The following is a 17,543-nucleotide window of genomic DNA, read 5'->3' as shown; positions in this document are numbered from 1 at the left end:
CAAAATTAATTATGCAAAAATTAGTAATTAAATTTTAATTCCTAAAACAAAAAAATGTTTTTAATTCCAAGTGCATTACATATAGACATTAGGCACATTTGCATTAGTAGGGCTTATTATAGCATGTTTTCTTGATTAATTTTTCAAATTTTAAAAAAAAATTAAAAAAAATTTCGGAATGGGCCAGGTCGACCTAGCCCTCTCTTTTTTCTTTTTTCCCCTCGCATGGGCCCAGCCCACTCTTTTCTTTTCTTTCTTTTTCCCTTCCACCTAAGATGGGCCCGACCCGGCCCAGTTCTTTCTTCTCCCTTCTCCTCGCCGTCGGCCTCTCTCTCTCCCCTATTTTCCTCTGTTCTCCACCATCCAACTAACGGACGATGGAGCGGCCATCCCTGTCCCCTCCAAGCAGAGGATGGACAGGGGAACATGGCAAAGGGACTGGCATTGATAGCCAGTCTCCTCCTTCCTCATTTCTGGGCCACCTCTGTCACGCCCCGAACCTCGGGAGCGCGCCAACATCCCTCCGAGGTTGTCAAGTATGCGACATCCCAGGATTTGTCGCCGACCCAAACTAACCGTTAACGAATAGCGTAAGCGGAAGCAAAACGAACTCTCCATACAACATGTAATCCAATGGGATAATAGGGAGACAATCGAAACACATCAACAAATACATTTTATAAACATAGCGTTAAACACAAATAAGTAATTACAAGCCTTACTAGAGGCCACCATCTAGACATCACCAATAACAAAAAGGATTGGGTGGTGGGTAAGCTTAACTCCTCTACAAAAGGGGTACTCTAAAAAGAAACAAGGAGAATAATCCCATCCTTAGATCATCACGGTACCCTGATGGCATCTCCGGATCAGTCATGGTCGTGGGTCTGAAATGGTTTGGTTATACAAGCATGAGAACACTTCTCAATAAGCAACTACCTAAGCCTCGCTTAGGCTAACACGTACCTCCGGACAATCCTAAACGTGCAATTCTAACAAACAACGTGCCATAGACAATCACAGGCATCCTTACCTCGCCTTGGCACATGCAAAAGCCCTGCAGGTTAGAATACCGCCATAACATGGCAATTCGCTCCTCGAGCACATAATACAACCACATGACGTAAACGTGCATAAAGCAGTTATTAATCCAGACATGCTCAACAGCAACACAAGCACATTGCATTCCTCAATGCATAACACACGATTATAATTGTCCAGATTATTAACGGCCCCTCGGGCCACCGAACCCCCGCCGGTCTTCTGGCGTAACCAGGCATCGTCCCGCTACTTCGGCGACGGCAACGTCTGGAACCCCCGCCCAGACGGCATTCCATAAAGGAGCATCGATCCGGCCTCCACCGCGATCGGCAACGTCTAGAACCCCCGCCTAGACGGCATCCGAACCCCCGTTGGGCATCGTCTAGAACCCCGGCCTAGACGGACCGTGTCGTGACCATGCACACACTCCACAACCATTACCGATTCTTATCTTTATGAATTACCCAAATGCCAACTAAGTCTGTACTCATCAATTAAAAAGCCTCGCCTTTCCTTGTAACAAAATCTCCGAAAAGTCCCGAGAGAGAGAAAAACCGAGTATGCACAGAATCGGGGCCAAAAAGGGCAGTTGTGCAGTGACCGAAATCCATTTGAAATAAATAGTAAATCAACTCTAAAAATTCTGAAATTTGGATATGTTGTACAAAACATCTTGATGAACATTTCTTATGAAGGACTCGAAACCCAGTTCGAATCATAACTATGTATTTTTTCCCTTAGAAGTCAGACCAAAAATCGGTTCCTTTGGACAGGTTACCCGTCCCCAAAAACACGTTTCACTCAGCACCTAAGTCACCTTGTAAAATTATGAAATTTTTATATGTTATAGAAACAGATGTTCTTAAAAAATTTCGTGAAGAAAGTTTGTTGAAATAAGGTCTGGAAAAATTTATAGAAAATCGGAAAGACCAGACGGTCGGGTGAACAGTAAATCCGGCAGGCTCCAGACGGTCCAAAGATGGACTTACGAATGGCCCTAATTGATCTCTAAAAATTCCGAATTTAAAGTATGTTATACCTCAAGATTTTGGGAACAAATTCTATGAAGAAAAATTCGTCAGATTCGGTCCACAATGATCACCAAAAAAATAACAAAGCGCAGAGGTACAGTAACAACCAGAAATCCGATAATCATTAAACTTGCACCATTAAGCAAATCAAGCTTATACAACCACTAAACCAACTATCCACAGCCCCTAATCCATCCCTAGACATTCCATTAGTAACCCACTAGCTTAACCAAGGATTAGGAAGTCACTTACCAAGGGTTTAAGCAAGAAAACCGGTGAACATGCAAACTGAGCTCCGGCGGTTAACAGGGATTGACAGGAAGCTCCGGCGACTTTCCGGCGACCAGGCTGGGATGGTTGGAACGAGCACAAGGTGGTGGTGGTCGGGGTACCAGGAGTGAGGCCTAAAGAGAGAGAAAAAGAGGGGAAAATGGGTGTTTTCCAGTTGGTTTCTGGGCTGGTTCAGGCTTTTGTGAACAGTGCGCACTCCGGCGGCCGGACGGGTGGTTGGACGGCGATTCAGGCGACGAGTCCGGTGGCGTCTGAACCGGAGAAGCAAGGTGGAGGTGATGGTGCTTGGAGCTTCGGCCGATTCCAAGGAGGGAGAGAGAGAGAGCTCCGAGAAGGAGAAGAGAGAGAGAGGGAGAGAGAGAGAGAGAATTCCGGGAATGAGAAGAGAGAGAGTGTGACAAGAGTGAGAGTGAGATGACTTCTAAAAGCCTATCAATGGCCAAGATCAACCTATCAATCTCATCAAAGATCCAAAGGCCACAAATGAGTCTTCTAAGGCAAGATGGGGAAAATATCCAAGGGCAACTAAGGAATAAGCAAAAAGGAGAGGGGGCATTCTTGTCCAAATTTTCGCTTATGGAGGGAAATGCAATTGTCCAAATTGCCCTTCAATATTTCAAAAGTGCTCAATTGACCCAGGGGCAAAATGGTTCTTTTCCACTCCCGGTCCAAATTTCGATTTTTCCGATAATTCCAATCGATCCGATAGTTGGCCACGCTAAATGAGACGACGTCCGATAAATTAGTCGTGGAAATCTTGAAAATTCGACATCCCAATTCGGATTCTAATTAATGGCCAAAATCCAACAATCGCAACTTTAGTATATCTCAAACTAACGGGCGGCTTTTAGGAGTTACGCGTATGGACACGTGGCCGATGACATCGAGCCACATCCAAGTTTACTTGAGCCATGGCGATCTCGGTTGTCATATAATTGCGAGGGTCAATCACTAATTCCGAAGGACACGATCTTTCGGATTAGGTTTAGGATCGTTCGAAACTCATACAATGGTTAAGCCGAATCACCCGCGTTCCGATCGTATAAGATTTGCGAATCGTTCCATAGCCATCCTTGGATCGGTCTATAATGGTACAAAATATTCCCTCGTCAATTTTATGGTCGAAGTGCCAATCCATGATCAAGTTCTTAGGTCCACGTACTTAATTCCTAGCTAGCCTTTCCCTAGCGGTTAGTATCTCGAAAGTGATCAATTTCCGAGTGAGATTTTACTGAAAGTGCATCGAAGAAATATTCATTTCATAAATCCCGAAAATGGGTCGAATTTCAGAATGTGACAGTCTCTCTCTCCTCCTTTCTTCCTTCTTCCCGGAACCAGAGCAGCCCCTGCACCGGCCTAAATGGCCACAAAAGTCTTGAATAGGCATAGGCCGATGCAAGCCATTAATGGAGGAGAGGAGAGCAGAGAAATTGGCAGGACGTCAGCCATATAAACCAGCGAGAGAGACAGAGAGAGGGTCGGGTTCCCTTTGAACAAAAAAAACAGAGAAAGAGAGCATATCGAGAGTTTACTGGTCGCGAGAAGGAAGCCAGTAGCCTCACCATCGCCCCCAAACCAGTCGAAAGTCTCCCAGATGTGCCGCCAACCTGTGAGCCTTTCCGGCCCCCGTTCCGCTCTGTCCGCCCCTGTTTTTGTGTGCAGTTTGGTCGGGACTCACGCTGCCTATTTCGCGTGAATCCCGACCCATACCATCGTTCACCGTAGCCTGTATATCATCATCAAAGGTCGGTACATGTCACCGGAGGACGCTGGAGCTTGGTAATAGGTCCAAATCTCCCGTTTTCATCCGCGCACGCCATGTGTTTGTTAAAATGTCACAATGAGACCGATTTGATTTTGAGTTCCGCCGGTGAGTATATGGTTGTGCAGCAGTTCAAATGTTTTAGATTGGCTTTGTATTAGTCACTAGAGATTAAAAGAAGCCAAGACTCGGCCTGGGTACGCCGATCAAGTTCCGACCGGCATTTGAGTTAATGAACTCCGGTCGAGGCCTGGCCGGAGATCGGTTCGGTCAGCTCTCCGGCGACCAGGCGATGGGCTCTCTTTAGCTTGGTGTGCTGAAGAGAGTGGTGCCACTGGCCGAACAAAATAGCTAGCAAATTGCCGGAATTTCGTCCGGTCAGTAGCCCTTCCTCTTGCGTCTAAAGCGCAGAAGAGCCGGACGAACCGGCCCTGTTCGATCGGATCGACCCGGTTCGATCGACCTATTTTGTCCATTTGGAATAAGCTAGTCCCTGGTCGGGTCTGGCCCGGTTCATTGGCATAGGTATGTCATGGCTCGATCCGGATCCGAAAATCCGACCCGAATCAGTTATTCGGGTCGGGTTCATGGAACCGGGTCAGTTTTGACCAAACCCGAATCCGATTGACTCAACCTTGCCGATTATTATTATTTTTTAATTTTTTTAAAAATTTGAAAAAAAAATTACTTTTTTTGTTTAATTACTTTTTTTATTTTCAACCCGGTTTAATATTTTAAAAAATAAATAAATAGATATTTTTTAAAATATTTTTCTTATTTCTTTTAAAATTAGGAAATAGTTTAAAAATTAATATTTTGTTTTTATTTAAATTTTGTGAATTACTTGATAATTAATCATGTTTCAATCGGATAATCCTATAGGGCATGCGGTATTATTTTGCATGTTATTACTACTATTGTATCATTATTATGCATGTTGTTTCTAATTAGAATATAATTACATAAATTGACATGTTTTAAATGTTGTCGCCTTTTAGTTAGGGTTAGAACTATAGGCTACATATCTGTCTTGACTGCTAATTGTTAATGATTGTACACTTGCTCGATCACCTCACATGTTAGGACAAAGGTCCTAAAAATTAATCTAAATAGCCTGACAAAATGTTTTCTGAAAAGAACAAGGTAAAAAGGTACCGAAAGGGCATTAGTTATTTAACTAGTATAACTAAGTCCTCGAACTCATTTAATCTCTAGTTTGCAGAAGTAAGCAATTCTCCCATTGTCTTACTTGGGTGTCTAATCGACCCACCATAAACCGATTAGTGGCGACTCCTAGATAAAACCACTTGCAGGTTAAAAACCTAAACCCTAAGTCGCGATATGGTATGGGCTTGGGAGAGCCCGAGTTAAATCCCAAACTTAGACTTAGCGCATACCAGGCGAGACCCTCGTTTTTTGAAAATAAAACCGGAGGTCGGTCGCGACACCAACGCGACAAACGGAAAAGATAGAGGGTCAAGGAGACAAAAGCAATACCACAATTTACATGATTCAGCGACTGGCTTATGTAAAATGCAAGAGAAGGGCAAAGTAAACAAAACCTCAACTGTGCGTCATTTCTTGTAAATCTCAGTTTCAGAAAGAAAGAAGAAGCTACAATGATAAAACCCATTGTAACTAGTTTATGAGTGAGTACAAGTGGAATTTCTGAATAAGTAGGATTTGTACAACGCTCATCTATAATCAGTTTTCGTAAATTAGTACTAGTGCACCTTATTAGTTTGGGATGATCTATGTGAATTTCAACCTCTTGTTATTTTTCACTTTTTGCCCTTATCATCTGTTCTTTATAGTTGATAATATTGAATGCGATGCCTTTTTATGAGTCGACCTATTGTTGTAGATTCAAAGGACATTCAATTGAATATTTCATATCACAGACAACCGCAAGGGTCCCTATATATAGTGGTATTTTAAATTGTGTTCCACGTACTAGTGTTTGATCACTAGCGACCCCTCTGGAGAGAGAGAGAGAGAGAGAGAGAGAGAGAGAGAGAGAGAGAGAGAGAGAGAGAGAGAGAGAGAGAGAGAGAGAGCCAGCCTATTACAGGGTGGCAGTGGTGTTTTATAGAGAACATTGCTGAAAAATCTCATCTTTTTTTTGGTGTGAAATGTAAGCATCATTCATAAGTTGACGTACAAAAGCTTAGGGGCATTCCTCAGCATTACAAATAAGACTATGATCATGAAAAAATGGAGTGTGGGAGTCTCCATATATTAGCCAAAATTACATTTGCCCTAGAAGATCTGAAAGTTTTGTAGTATGAAGCTCGCCCTCTAACAAGTTTATGAACTTTAGCCAATATGATGAGGGCATCATTTGACTTGTGTTGGAAACGTCTATGATTACGCTCCACCCAGATGCAATAAATAATAGCTAGGAAAGATACATTGAGAAGTCTAGCCGCCAAATCCTTGCCTTTGGAAGCATTTATCATCCATTTGAGTTTTTCATTCCATCCTCCTATAGACCGCAGGATTCCATATTGTGCAAGGATAGTACGCCAAATGATTTTAGTCCAGGTGCACTGGAAGAATAGATGATCTTTGCTTTCCTTATCAAATAGATAGAAATTGCAATGGCTATCTACTTGAGGCTTCCAACATGATACGATCACTATTGTGGGTAGTCCATCTCTACATGCTAGCCAGTCGATAAAGTTGTGCTTATTGATACCGCATTTCTAGATCAACTGGCACCATTCCACAGTTGGTCCTGCCCTCCTGGTTTCATCATATATCTCTTGGCAACAATATATTGGCTTAGATATGGCTGAAGCTAAAGCCGGTCATAATTGAAGGATACAACGCCAACTCCATGCCATAGTACCCTTGATTTCAAGCCGCATAATTGGATTTCCTCTACATTTTGCACTGTGAACCCATTTACTCCACAGGGAAGATGGCAGACAATTTAAGAGGTTCCAAAGCATGCGGCTAAGCAAAACTTTATTCCATAATTTGAGATCAAGCAACCCTAGTCCTCCTTCCTTTTTTGGCAAGCAAACAACATCCCAAGCAACTTTGTGAGATCCGTGGCCTTCTGTATTTCCAACCCATAAGAATTTTCCAATTGTAGTCCAAAATGTCCAAAATGTCCCATAGAATAGACTATTCTCTTGAAGGCCATCTCCATTTTCCTCCTCACCTAGCTAAAACCATTCTGGCTCTTCACTTATTTGTTAGTTTTGGTGTCATTTTGTAGTTTAGTTTAGTTGGTTCTGTTGGAATCTCTCTCTCTCTCACACAAACCTCAAAGAATAATAACACCACTAGCACAAAAAAAAATTAATGATACCCTCCTGGTGGAAAAAAAGAGATATATATATACACACATAAGCGGCCTTATACACCATTGATTTTATATAGTGGATGGTAAAATCTTCATTTTTAGGGTAGATAGAGCCAGTTGTGTAAAATTTTCTTTACACTGGCAGTATATGCTCTATCTTTTTTAATTAACGGCTAGTAATTTGTATTTAATTCCTATATTGAGTGATCTAAAATTATACTCTTATTTGTCATCTACTGATGGCGGTTGATACTCACTTTTGTCATCTACTGATGTATGATATTATATGATGAAAATTGTCAATTCACATGCACTTGAAACTTGATTGTCCCATTCCTAATGACGTCCTTATTAACTTGCATGTGATCCCCTTCCTCCCCCTAATGATTCTTTTTCCAACCCACCATTTTTCTCAGCAAGAGAGCAGGACAATAGAGTTTCGGACTTCTCCGATGGAGGCCTTCCAAACCACGACGATCAATGCCCCGATAGTAGAAAGATCCGTCCCTTTTGCCGTCCTGCCAGAACAAGAAACACCCGGGGGTTCCCTTTTCTTAAGTAGCATCAATCAAGTGCCTGTTTTTTACATGTCAATGGTTTATTCTCGATTGTAATGTTTTACGAAGGCTTGTTTATACAGATCCTACTGAAAATATGCTAGAAGTCACACCCTTTTTAACAGCACAGGTTACGAGCTTCTCTTTCTTTCTCTTCTGCTAATGGTTAACACTTTTCTTTTCTATTCTATTTTCTTTGGCTTTCTTGTCTATTATAATGGTGAGATCATTTTGGTAGACTTACATTTACATTCGATTAGTTAATGTCACGCTCCACGTGCATTCTAGAGGTAGTTGGTGACAGCGTAAGTAAAGATAGCCTTTTTTATATCATTAGTTGGTAGGGAAAAGTGTCAAAAAAGTCCTAAACCTTTTGCATTGGTGCCAATTTAGTGCTAAACCATTTTTTGTGTCAATTCAATCCTAAACCTTTTACATTTGTGCCAATTTAGTCCTAAACCTTTTTTTATGCCAATTGAATCCTAAACCTTTTGCATTTGTGCAAATTCAGTCCTAAACCTTTTTGTCTTTGTGTCAATTCAGTCTTTCCGGCCAATTTTGGCGGGATTTTACTGACGTGGACGCCAGCCGATCACCGGCACTGACGTGGACAACTTTTAATAATATTTTAATATTTTTTGAATTTTTATTTATTCTTTCTTCTTTTCTTCTTTTTTTTTTCTTCCCTCCTTTCTCCGACCGGTCGCCGGACCGGCGACCGGCAAGAGGCTAGAGGCCAGCGAGGCTTGGCCTCGCTGGCGACGGCGAAGGCAAGCCTCACCAGCTACTGGGCGAGGCCCAACCTCGCCAGATCTAGCGAGGTCCAGCCTCGCTGGCCGCTAAATGAGGCACGACCTCGCTCGATCTGGTGAGGTCCTGTGACGTTCTGAATTCGACCCACTTTCGCGACCAATGAAATAGATGTGTATTTCTCATTTCATTTTAGTAAATCTCGCCAGGAACTGATCACTCTCGGGATACTAACCAATAGGGAATGGCTAACTAGGAAAACGGTACGTGGACCCAAGAACTCGACCGTGAATCAACCTTCGATTCCGAGGAATGACGAGGGAATATTTTGGGCCAATGTGGGCCGATCCAAGGAAGGGTCACGGATCGATTTGCCAACGACGTACGATCGGACCGCGGGTGATTCCGCATGACTGATGGTGTGCGTGACGAACGATCCCAAACTTATTGCGAACGATCGCGACCTCCGAAACTAGTGATGGACCCTCACGTTTTCTTGGTAATCAAGGCCACCATGGCTCGAGTAACCCTAGGTCGATACGCGTAACCCCTAAAAAGCCGCCCGTTAGTAGGAAACGCTAAAATCGCATTTGAGCGAAATTGATCGTTGAGTTAAATCCGGACTTGAGTGTTGAATTTCACGGACGTACACGACTAATTTTCAAGGACGATGTCGTATTAGTGTGGCCAATCATATTTGGGATCGGTTTGGTCGGAAAATTGAATTTTGGACCGGGAGTGAAAAATTACCATTTTGCCCTTGAACCCTATGCCTTAATTCTGCAAATTGGAGGTTATTATGGACTTATTCAGCCCCAAGAATGACCAAAATTCATAGACTCTATTGCCCCCATCACGCTTGCTAATTCCCAATTTTACCCCTAGATATTTTGTTCTAGAAGTGATCCTAGCCTTTAGTTTTAGATAAGATTATTTGGCCCTTGAATCTTAGCCCTTGGATTAGAGCTTAGTGGAGTGGGTAGACTTGTCTTTGTTAGTGGAGTAGTTCACCTAACCACACTCATGGTTTTTGATAAAACACACACACACACACACACACTCTCTCTCTCTCTTTCTCTCTCTTCTCTCATTTTCCCCCCATTTGGCCGAGACAACCCCCCCCTCTCACTCTCTCAATTCTCTCTTCTCCTCCACACTCACGTGAAGCCAGCCCGCCAGAGCAGCCTACCAGCCGCGGCCGTGCCGCCCACGTCGGAGCTGCATGCCACCGCCGACCTCGTGATCGCCTCACGCACCACCACCACCGCCGGCCTCACCCTTACCCTCTCCTTTTCCACGACACATCACCATCACCGTCACCCTCCCTCGCCATCTTGCTCAGCCGCGAGCCACCAGCCTATCGCCGCCGCCGCCGTTCGCCGTGAACCAGTGGCCACCTAGCCCTCATTCCCCCCTAGTTCGCCGCCCCCCCCCCCCCCCCCCCTCCCTTGAGCATAGGACTTGGGTGAATGGAAACCCTAAATCCTAATTAGGCTTTTGTGCATTTTAAGCAAGTTTAGGGGTTATTTAGGGAGATTTAGGGGTTGTTAATGGCTGGTGATTAGGGCTGATGGTGAGGTGATTTTTGGTAGCCTAATGTGCTGTTTTAAAGGTGAATTAGAGGCATATAGCGGGCTGCTTTATGATCGAGAAGTGTCGGCTTGATTGGACTATATGTTGTTAGCCTATGGTTTAAATGTGGATTGCTATGTGTTCTATGGTTGGACCATGAAGTGGCTGAATCATGCATGGCTTGAATTAATTGTGTGATGTGGTGATGTTATAGTGGTTGCTTGATATGGCCGAGGAAGGAGGGGACATCGTGGGCCATAGGCATGTGTGATTTCAATGACTTAACAGTATAATTTTTGTACGCCAAATTGTGGACCGTGGCTGAATTACCTTGAATGGCGAATTGAGCATGTTGTTATGTTGGATTGAGTGAATAATGTGGATATAATTGATGCCTCGATTTCTGGATGATATGGCCATGATTTTGTGCATAGCGAATGACGGCATAAAATGTAAATCATGTGAGTTTGCATGAATATCATTGAGCATGTGATCACCTAAAATACCCTGAGGCATCGTTTATGCGGGGTTCAGATAATAATTGGCGAAGTGTGTACATGTGGTCACATAAGCCCTGATGCGTTTAACGCGGGGTATTGAACCCGTCCTGAGGCGTTTAACGTGGGACGATGCCCGGTTTACCGGATGATGGCCAACCTGAGGCGTCGTTCATGCGGGTTGTGTCATGGACTTGAAGCGTGTTACGCGAGTCCCGAGCAGTGATGGACCTGATGCGTTTAACGCGGGTCGGAAGTTGATTGGAAATTGGCACGTGTGCAAATTGTGCATTAATGAGTGCAAGTATGTGAACGGCAAGTGTTCATGGCCAAGTGTTAATGCGTATGTGCCATTATTGGTTTGTGTATTATTATTATGTGCCTAATCTGCAGGGTGGATATGTGCCTGATTTGGGCCCGAGGGCCTAAGTCGTTTGATTACTCAACTGTTTGTTTGGATTATTACTTGTCTGGAGGTGCATGATAGCCTAGGTTAGGTTTAGGGGGCCTACTTACTGAGATTCGTTCTCACTGTTGTAATCCCCAACATTTCAGACCCCCGACCTTGAGGATGGCTAGCGTACCACTACATTTTGGGTTCCCGAACCATATAGAGCGTTCGGTGATCGAGTACCCTGGTTGGAACGGGGAGGCTTATATTAGATATTACACCATCGTATGGGTCGATGAGGGCGGGTCACAGCTCAAGGCCCACACTTACCTTGGTTGGTGCTTTCGAGACCAGTCCGGCTTTTATGGACCCCTTAGGACCTTTGATGTTCCGATTGACGGGTTAGGTCAATGGGATCTGCAGGCAGCTGATGGGGAGGTAGTAAGCCCCGACTCTGTGTCCGAAGCGGATTCTGATCCACGGCCCATCATCATAGAGTCTGACGAGGAGGAGGAGATTATGGAGTGGGAGTCCGATCCCGATCCGGAGCCGATGGAGCTTGAGTCAGAGCCGGAGGAGGATCTCGAGGTGGTACCAGAGCCCGAGGATGACCCCGAGGAGGAGCCGCAGGAGGTCGAGTCTGAGCCCAAGTCGATGTGTTCCGAGTTCGAGTCGTCTGACGATTCATCCGAGTCTTCTGGATCCGATTCGGATTGGGTTCCACCTAGGGGTTAGCTTAGGGTTTAGTAGCGTTTAGGGCCGACACTTTTTGAAGGGAGCCCTTTTTGGATATAGTACCTAACCGCCCCGAGCCACGAATCCCTTTTTGATGACGGTGGCTCGCTGACCCATTTTGGCCTATGTATATTTCCGTCGCTAATGGATGTTGTAAATCCTCTTTGATTATTGTAAGTATGTGTTTATGAGGTATGTTGCTGTGTTTGTCATGTTTGTCTTCCGTTGCTAACTTGGTCATGTTTATTAGTGTTTGGGTGTGTGATCGTTTCCGCATGTGTATTTTCTCTTATCCGTTGTTTTGGGTCAGCGACGAGTCCTGGGACGTCGCACTAATTCGACCGTAGAAGGGATGCCGCGTGCCGTATGGGTTTGGGACGTGACAGGTCCAGCCTCGCCTAGCCATGGCGAGGCTCGCCTGATCTAGTGAGGTCCAGCCTCGCCTAGCCATGGCGAGGCTCGCCTTCGCCGTTGCCAGAGAGGGCGAGCCTTGCCAGGGGCCGGCAAGGTCAACCTCGCCGGCGGCTGGGCGAGGCACGACCTCGCCAGTGGCCGGCAAGGTCCTCATTGGCCTCTGGCCGACCGACGACCAGTTGGAGGAAGAAGGGAGGAGAGGGGAAAAAAAAGAAAAAAGAAAATAAATAAATAAAAATTCAAAAAAATATTAAAATATTATTAAAAGAGTTCCACGTCAGCGCCGGTGATCTGCCGCCGGCTGGCCGGCGTCCACTTCAGCAAAATCGGACCAAAATTGACCGGAAGGACTGAATTGGCACAAAGACAAAAATGTTTATGACGGAATTGGCATGAATACAAAAGATTTATGACTGAATTGGCATAAAAAAAAAAGGTTTATGACTAAATTGGCACAAATGCAAAAAGGTTTAGGACTAAATTGGCACCAAAAAAAGGTTTAGGACTGAATTGACACAAATGCAAAAGGTTTAGGACTTTTTTGTCCCTTAGTTGGTAACTTCTCAATTTAGTAGTTGAATTTTCAACATATAGCAAAAGTAAGGTTCGACTTATTTAGAACAAGTAATTTCAATGTGACTTTCTATAATCAAAACAGATTTCTATGATCAATGGAAACTTTGACTTGTCAACTTTTGCAATCAAGATAAAATTCCTGTGAATTTTCTTTATACTATGATAACTTTCAAGTCTTAGAACTAGTTTGTGATTCCCTATAGACATTATGACTTCTTCTTATAGATAGTAACAATCGATATCAACTTCTTAAAATTAAATGCCGTACAGATTTTATCCTTCATGTAAGAAATCTCATTAGTCGCATCTTGCTATGATCTCTTTGATAAAAAGTTTAGACATTATTACATAAACTAGGTTCATCCACTTTGAAATCCATCTCTAGCTACCCCTGTTGAATTTATTGGGTCCCAAAATATTTAACATTGGGCCTATCAGACACAATGTTTCAATTTGACGCAACGTATATACACATAATTCATGGAAAACTGCCATGCAAGAATTGATCCATTTACATTACATTTGTTGCATTTTATTTTAAGATGCTACTAACTCTGGTGACAAATTAAACAGGTAACGAAGTTTAGATGTGGAGGTTTCACTGTAGGAATCGCATTTAATCACTGCATGTTTGATGGTACCTCTTTAATGAATTTTATGAACTCATGGACTGAAATAGCAAGAGGTAGACCGTTATCCCTCATCCCTCGTCATGATAGAACCATTATGAAGTCAAGGGTTCCTCCTCAAATCACTGGTACTTCCGACAGCTTTGTTCACATTAGTGATGTATCAGACTTGAAGGCATTATATGAGGAAGAGCAAATTGTGTGGAAATCTTTTCACTTTGACAATCAAAAGTTGGCAACCCTTAAAAAAATGGCGACAACTGATGAACAGGTAGACGTTGCGTTCTTTGCTACACATATAAATGTTGTCCTTTATTTTCAGCTAAATTAGGTCTTGTGGTAATGGAGTGGTGGCACTTCAAACACACATTGTGAAGATACAAGATACTAAAAGTTGGGGATTGTGTTGCAAATGAGTAAGAGTACATCGATCCCCCATCACTTATTGTAGGATCACTCACAATCAATTCCACAAGAATTTCATCTATTTAAACATTTATAGCCAAAATACACATAATCATATTATTTCATAAACATTGAATTAGAGATTTACTTCAATAAATCGAAAAACACTAACGATTGAAGGTGGAGAACAGATCATAAGCAGCTGCTCCAGCTTCGTAGCACTTGCAGCCCTAGTGTGGCGGGCTCGAACCATCGCACTCAAGATGAAACCGGACCAACTGTCAAAGCTTCTTTTTCCTGTTGATTTACGGTCTAAGATGAAACCGCCAATGCCCGGATACATCGGGAATGCCGTCAAAGCTTGCTGTCTCTGCACCGCAGGAGAGTTGATCGATGAGCCAATGTCTTTCACCGCGGGGAGGATACAGGAGGCAATCGAGAGGGTGAACGAGGACTACGTGTGGTCGTGGATACACTCCTTGGACGTGTATCAATTCGACCTTCTCTCGTTGACCTCGCTAGTGTTGGTTTCGTGGCAAAGGTTTGATTATGGCTCCACGGACTTTGGATGGGGAAAGCCAAGGACTCTTGGCACTGGTGACCTGTCGCCAGGTTGTCTATTTATGGCGGATGGGAGTGAGAAGGGGGGCATTGTGGCGGTGTTGGTTTTGCCACTTTTGGCTATGAACACATTCGAGAAGCTGGTACAACTTGAGTGATAAATGCTCGACACACCAAGTCCGGGCATATTAAATGCGTTAACGAAGTGATAAGCAGAGTGTGTTACATCGCTAAGGGTCCAAAATAAGTCATAATCTCTTTCTTTCATATTCCTGCTTATCATGCTACTCTTATTTTTTCTTGTTTGGTGGGTTACATTTCTTGAAGTAGAACTCACATGCAACTCTAAAACACATCACCAAGAATAAGAAAAGGTAAGGTAAATAACGAGAAGTAGCCCACCCTTTCTCTCTATTTTCCTCTCTCTACTTGTTCAACCCATGGCCGCTGCGCTGCACCACCATTCCGCTCCACCCCACTGTCGTGTCCCTGCAGTTTCCAGCAATCAGCCTCGCCGCGCCCACCAATGTCTCCATTATGGCACACGTCCAATGCAAGCTAATTGACCAAAATCCACCTCCATGGAAGCACCAAAACTGAAGATCGACCATGGAAAGGTCACACACCAACCGCAACCCTGTATATGGTGTCTGACCATGATCAACCTCAGATCAGCTGATCTAAGATCGCTCTCGTGTATGTATATATATATATATATATATATATATATATATATGGAGACAGAGAGAGAGAGAGAGAGAGAGAGAGAGAGAGAGAGAGAGAGAGAGAGAGAGAGAGAGAGAGAGGAACACAGAGGGAGGAAGAGACGCGGGCTTGACATTGGTGGGCATGAGGTTCAATGGCCGGCGACGTCATGGCAATGCCTATGTCGGCATCCTTCTATGTAGCATCAATATTCCAAGAATCCCCACTACTGTCTGTCACAGGAGTTTGGGTGAGGTTAATTGCATCTGGTTGAGACGTAGGAGTGTGCAAAGGAACAGGAAACTGTCCGGAACCAGACCAGACCGGCCCAAAACCGGTGGTTCCCAGTTCCAATTTATTGGAATTGCCCACCCAAATTGGATCGATAATATATATTTAATTGTAAGAAAAATGGAAATCCTAAATCCGTAATTTGAAAGCTCGCTTGTCCCGTCTCACTCTCATCTCTGTCTCTCTCGTCTCAACTCTCTCAAGCAACTCCCTCGGTCTCTTTATCTCTTGACTCACGGCCTCGACTCTCAAGCTCAACTCCCATCGACTCATGGCCACGCCTTCGGTCGTTCGTCGCCTCCCTCTTTCGCTCTCGGTCATCTCCATTTGTTGTAAGTTGGAATCCCTAATCTTCAATCTACTCATTGTCCGAAGTACTAAGAGGAAAGTGAAGTATTCTTTGAACGTGTTTAAGAGGAAACTCTTTGGGTTTGGGCTGCAAGGAAACCTCATTATGGTCGGTCTAGCTCGAAAACTCTAGAAAAATTAAATGCCGAAATCCCCAATCTATAAGTTGTTTGTTTGTTTGTTTAATGTATAATATGCAATTGTGTCTCATGGCTTGTGGATCTCCCGAGTTCAAGTCGAGTGATTCAAATTGTAGTTTGTATGCTCTGTCCTGTTATCCTCTCTCTGTCTCTGATTTGTCTCCTTTTCTCTCTAAATTGTATTTACGCACGAAGTGTCTTGGTCATGTATGTGTGGTAGCCGGCGAGTGATGGTGTATACTTGGTGATGGTTGGACATGATTGATGGTGGGGTAAAGTGTATGTGTGTTGTTCTCTTTACTAAGCTTGTGTCTGTTGTCCTTTGCGTAAAACTTTTGTGCATTGATCTCTGGTGAAGTGGTCGTGTGCCCTGTTCTCCAAAATGAAGAGTGCACATTATTAGTTTTTTCAACAAGACAACTTAATAAAGTCGCTTGCTAAAAAACAAGCACTGATCACGTGAAGCTTGATGGGACCGGTTCCATGGACCCATTCGAAAACGTACCACCTGGTTAACGGGCGATTTAATTCCTAGTTTCAATTTTTTGAAATCGTTCCTTAGTGAGCAGTTCGCGATTTCAGGATGGAACCACCCACCTTGGAACCGATCATCCCTAAACACGGCAATGCGGCAAGAGGGGCAATGATAGGAATAGGGCGTGCAATACAAGAAAAGCACCCTAAGGGGACAGTTACCTCGAACTCGACCTTGGCTTAGGTTACGAAAATGCGGCAAAGTATAGCCTTTATCAGCTAAGGGTCGACCAAAGGCAACAAATCATTAATTTTGTTGTCGTAGAGTTGACTAAAGGTAATAAATTCTTAAGTTTGTTTCCGTAGCTCATATCTTAAAGGAGACAAAATCAGACTTTCCCCGCATTGAGTTTTGAACCGACGACGATAAAATTAGTTGCCGCCTTAAGTTTTGAACCTACAGCGATAAACATGAGATTTCGTCACCTTAGGTGAGACCTAAAGGACAAATCATGGTTTCGTTGCCTTAGCTTAGACCTAAGGTAATAAAACATGGTTTTTTCACCCTAATATCATACCCAAGTGATAAAATTCAAACCTCGTCGCCGTTGAGGAAAGAAAATATTGCCAATAGTGAAAAGATGAAAATATCGTCGCCTTGGGTAAACCTGAAGCGACAAAATCATTTTGATTGTCACCTTTGGGTATAAGTTCATGTGACCAAATTCTTGTTTCGTCGTCTTTGGGTATGACCTGAGGTGAAAAAAATTAGTGTTTCTTGCCCTTTGGCCGACCCTAAGAATTAGTCGCCCAAAGGCGACGATAAGGAACCCGGTACGAGCACTGGGGTCTCAAGCCCAACCAACTCCCAAGCACGAACATAGGCACTGGTCTTGGATCCACCGAAATCGACCCCGAGAACTCGATGCCTATGCCTGGCTCCCCGGCGCTCCGGCCCTGATCTATAGAGGCCGCGCTTAGGTCCTCAGCTCCTAGGCCTCGGTTGGACTTAGAGCTAGGACCCTAGCACTTGGGATTGGAACCCCGGCTCTTAAGCCTC

At 43.9% G+C, this 17,543-nt stretch overlaps 1 protein-coding gene across 1 annotated transcript; it reads left to right on the top strand.

Annotated features, from left to right (window-relative positions):
• Nucleotides 1–8,077: 8,077 nt before the first annotated feature.
• On the top strand, nt 8,078–14,683 carry LOC115693629 (omega-hydroxypalmitate O-feruloyl transferase-like). Its single transcript, XM_030620649.2, has 3 exons — nt 8,078–8,125; nt 13,504–13,830; nt 14,156–14,683. The coding sequence occupies exons 1-3, from the start codon at nt 8,093–8,095 to the stop codon at nt 14,681–14,683; spliced, it is 888 nt and encodes a 295-aa protein (XP_030476509.2). The 5' UTR covers nt 8,078–8,092.
• The last annotated feature ends 2,860 nt before the right edge of the window (nt 14,684–17,543 follow it).

This window comes from Syzygium oleosum, unplaced genomic scaffold (genome assembly GCF_021117445.2).
Source record: "Syzygium oleosum isolate NSW1041296 unplaced genomic scaffold, Sole_v2.1 Sole_v2.07, whole genome shotgun sequence".
In the NCBI taxonomy this organism is placed as follows: domain Eukaryota; kingdom Viridiplantae; phylum Streptophyta; class Magnoliopsida; order Myrtales; family Myrtaceae; genus Syzygium; species Syzygium oleosum.
This window is presented reverse-complemented; position numbering and strand designations above follow the sequence as displayed.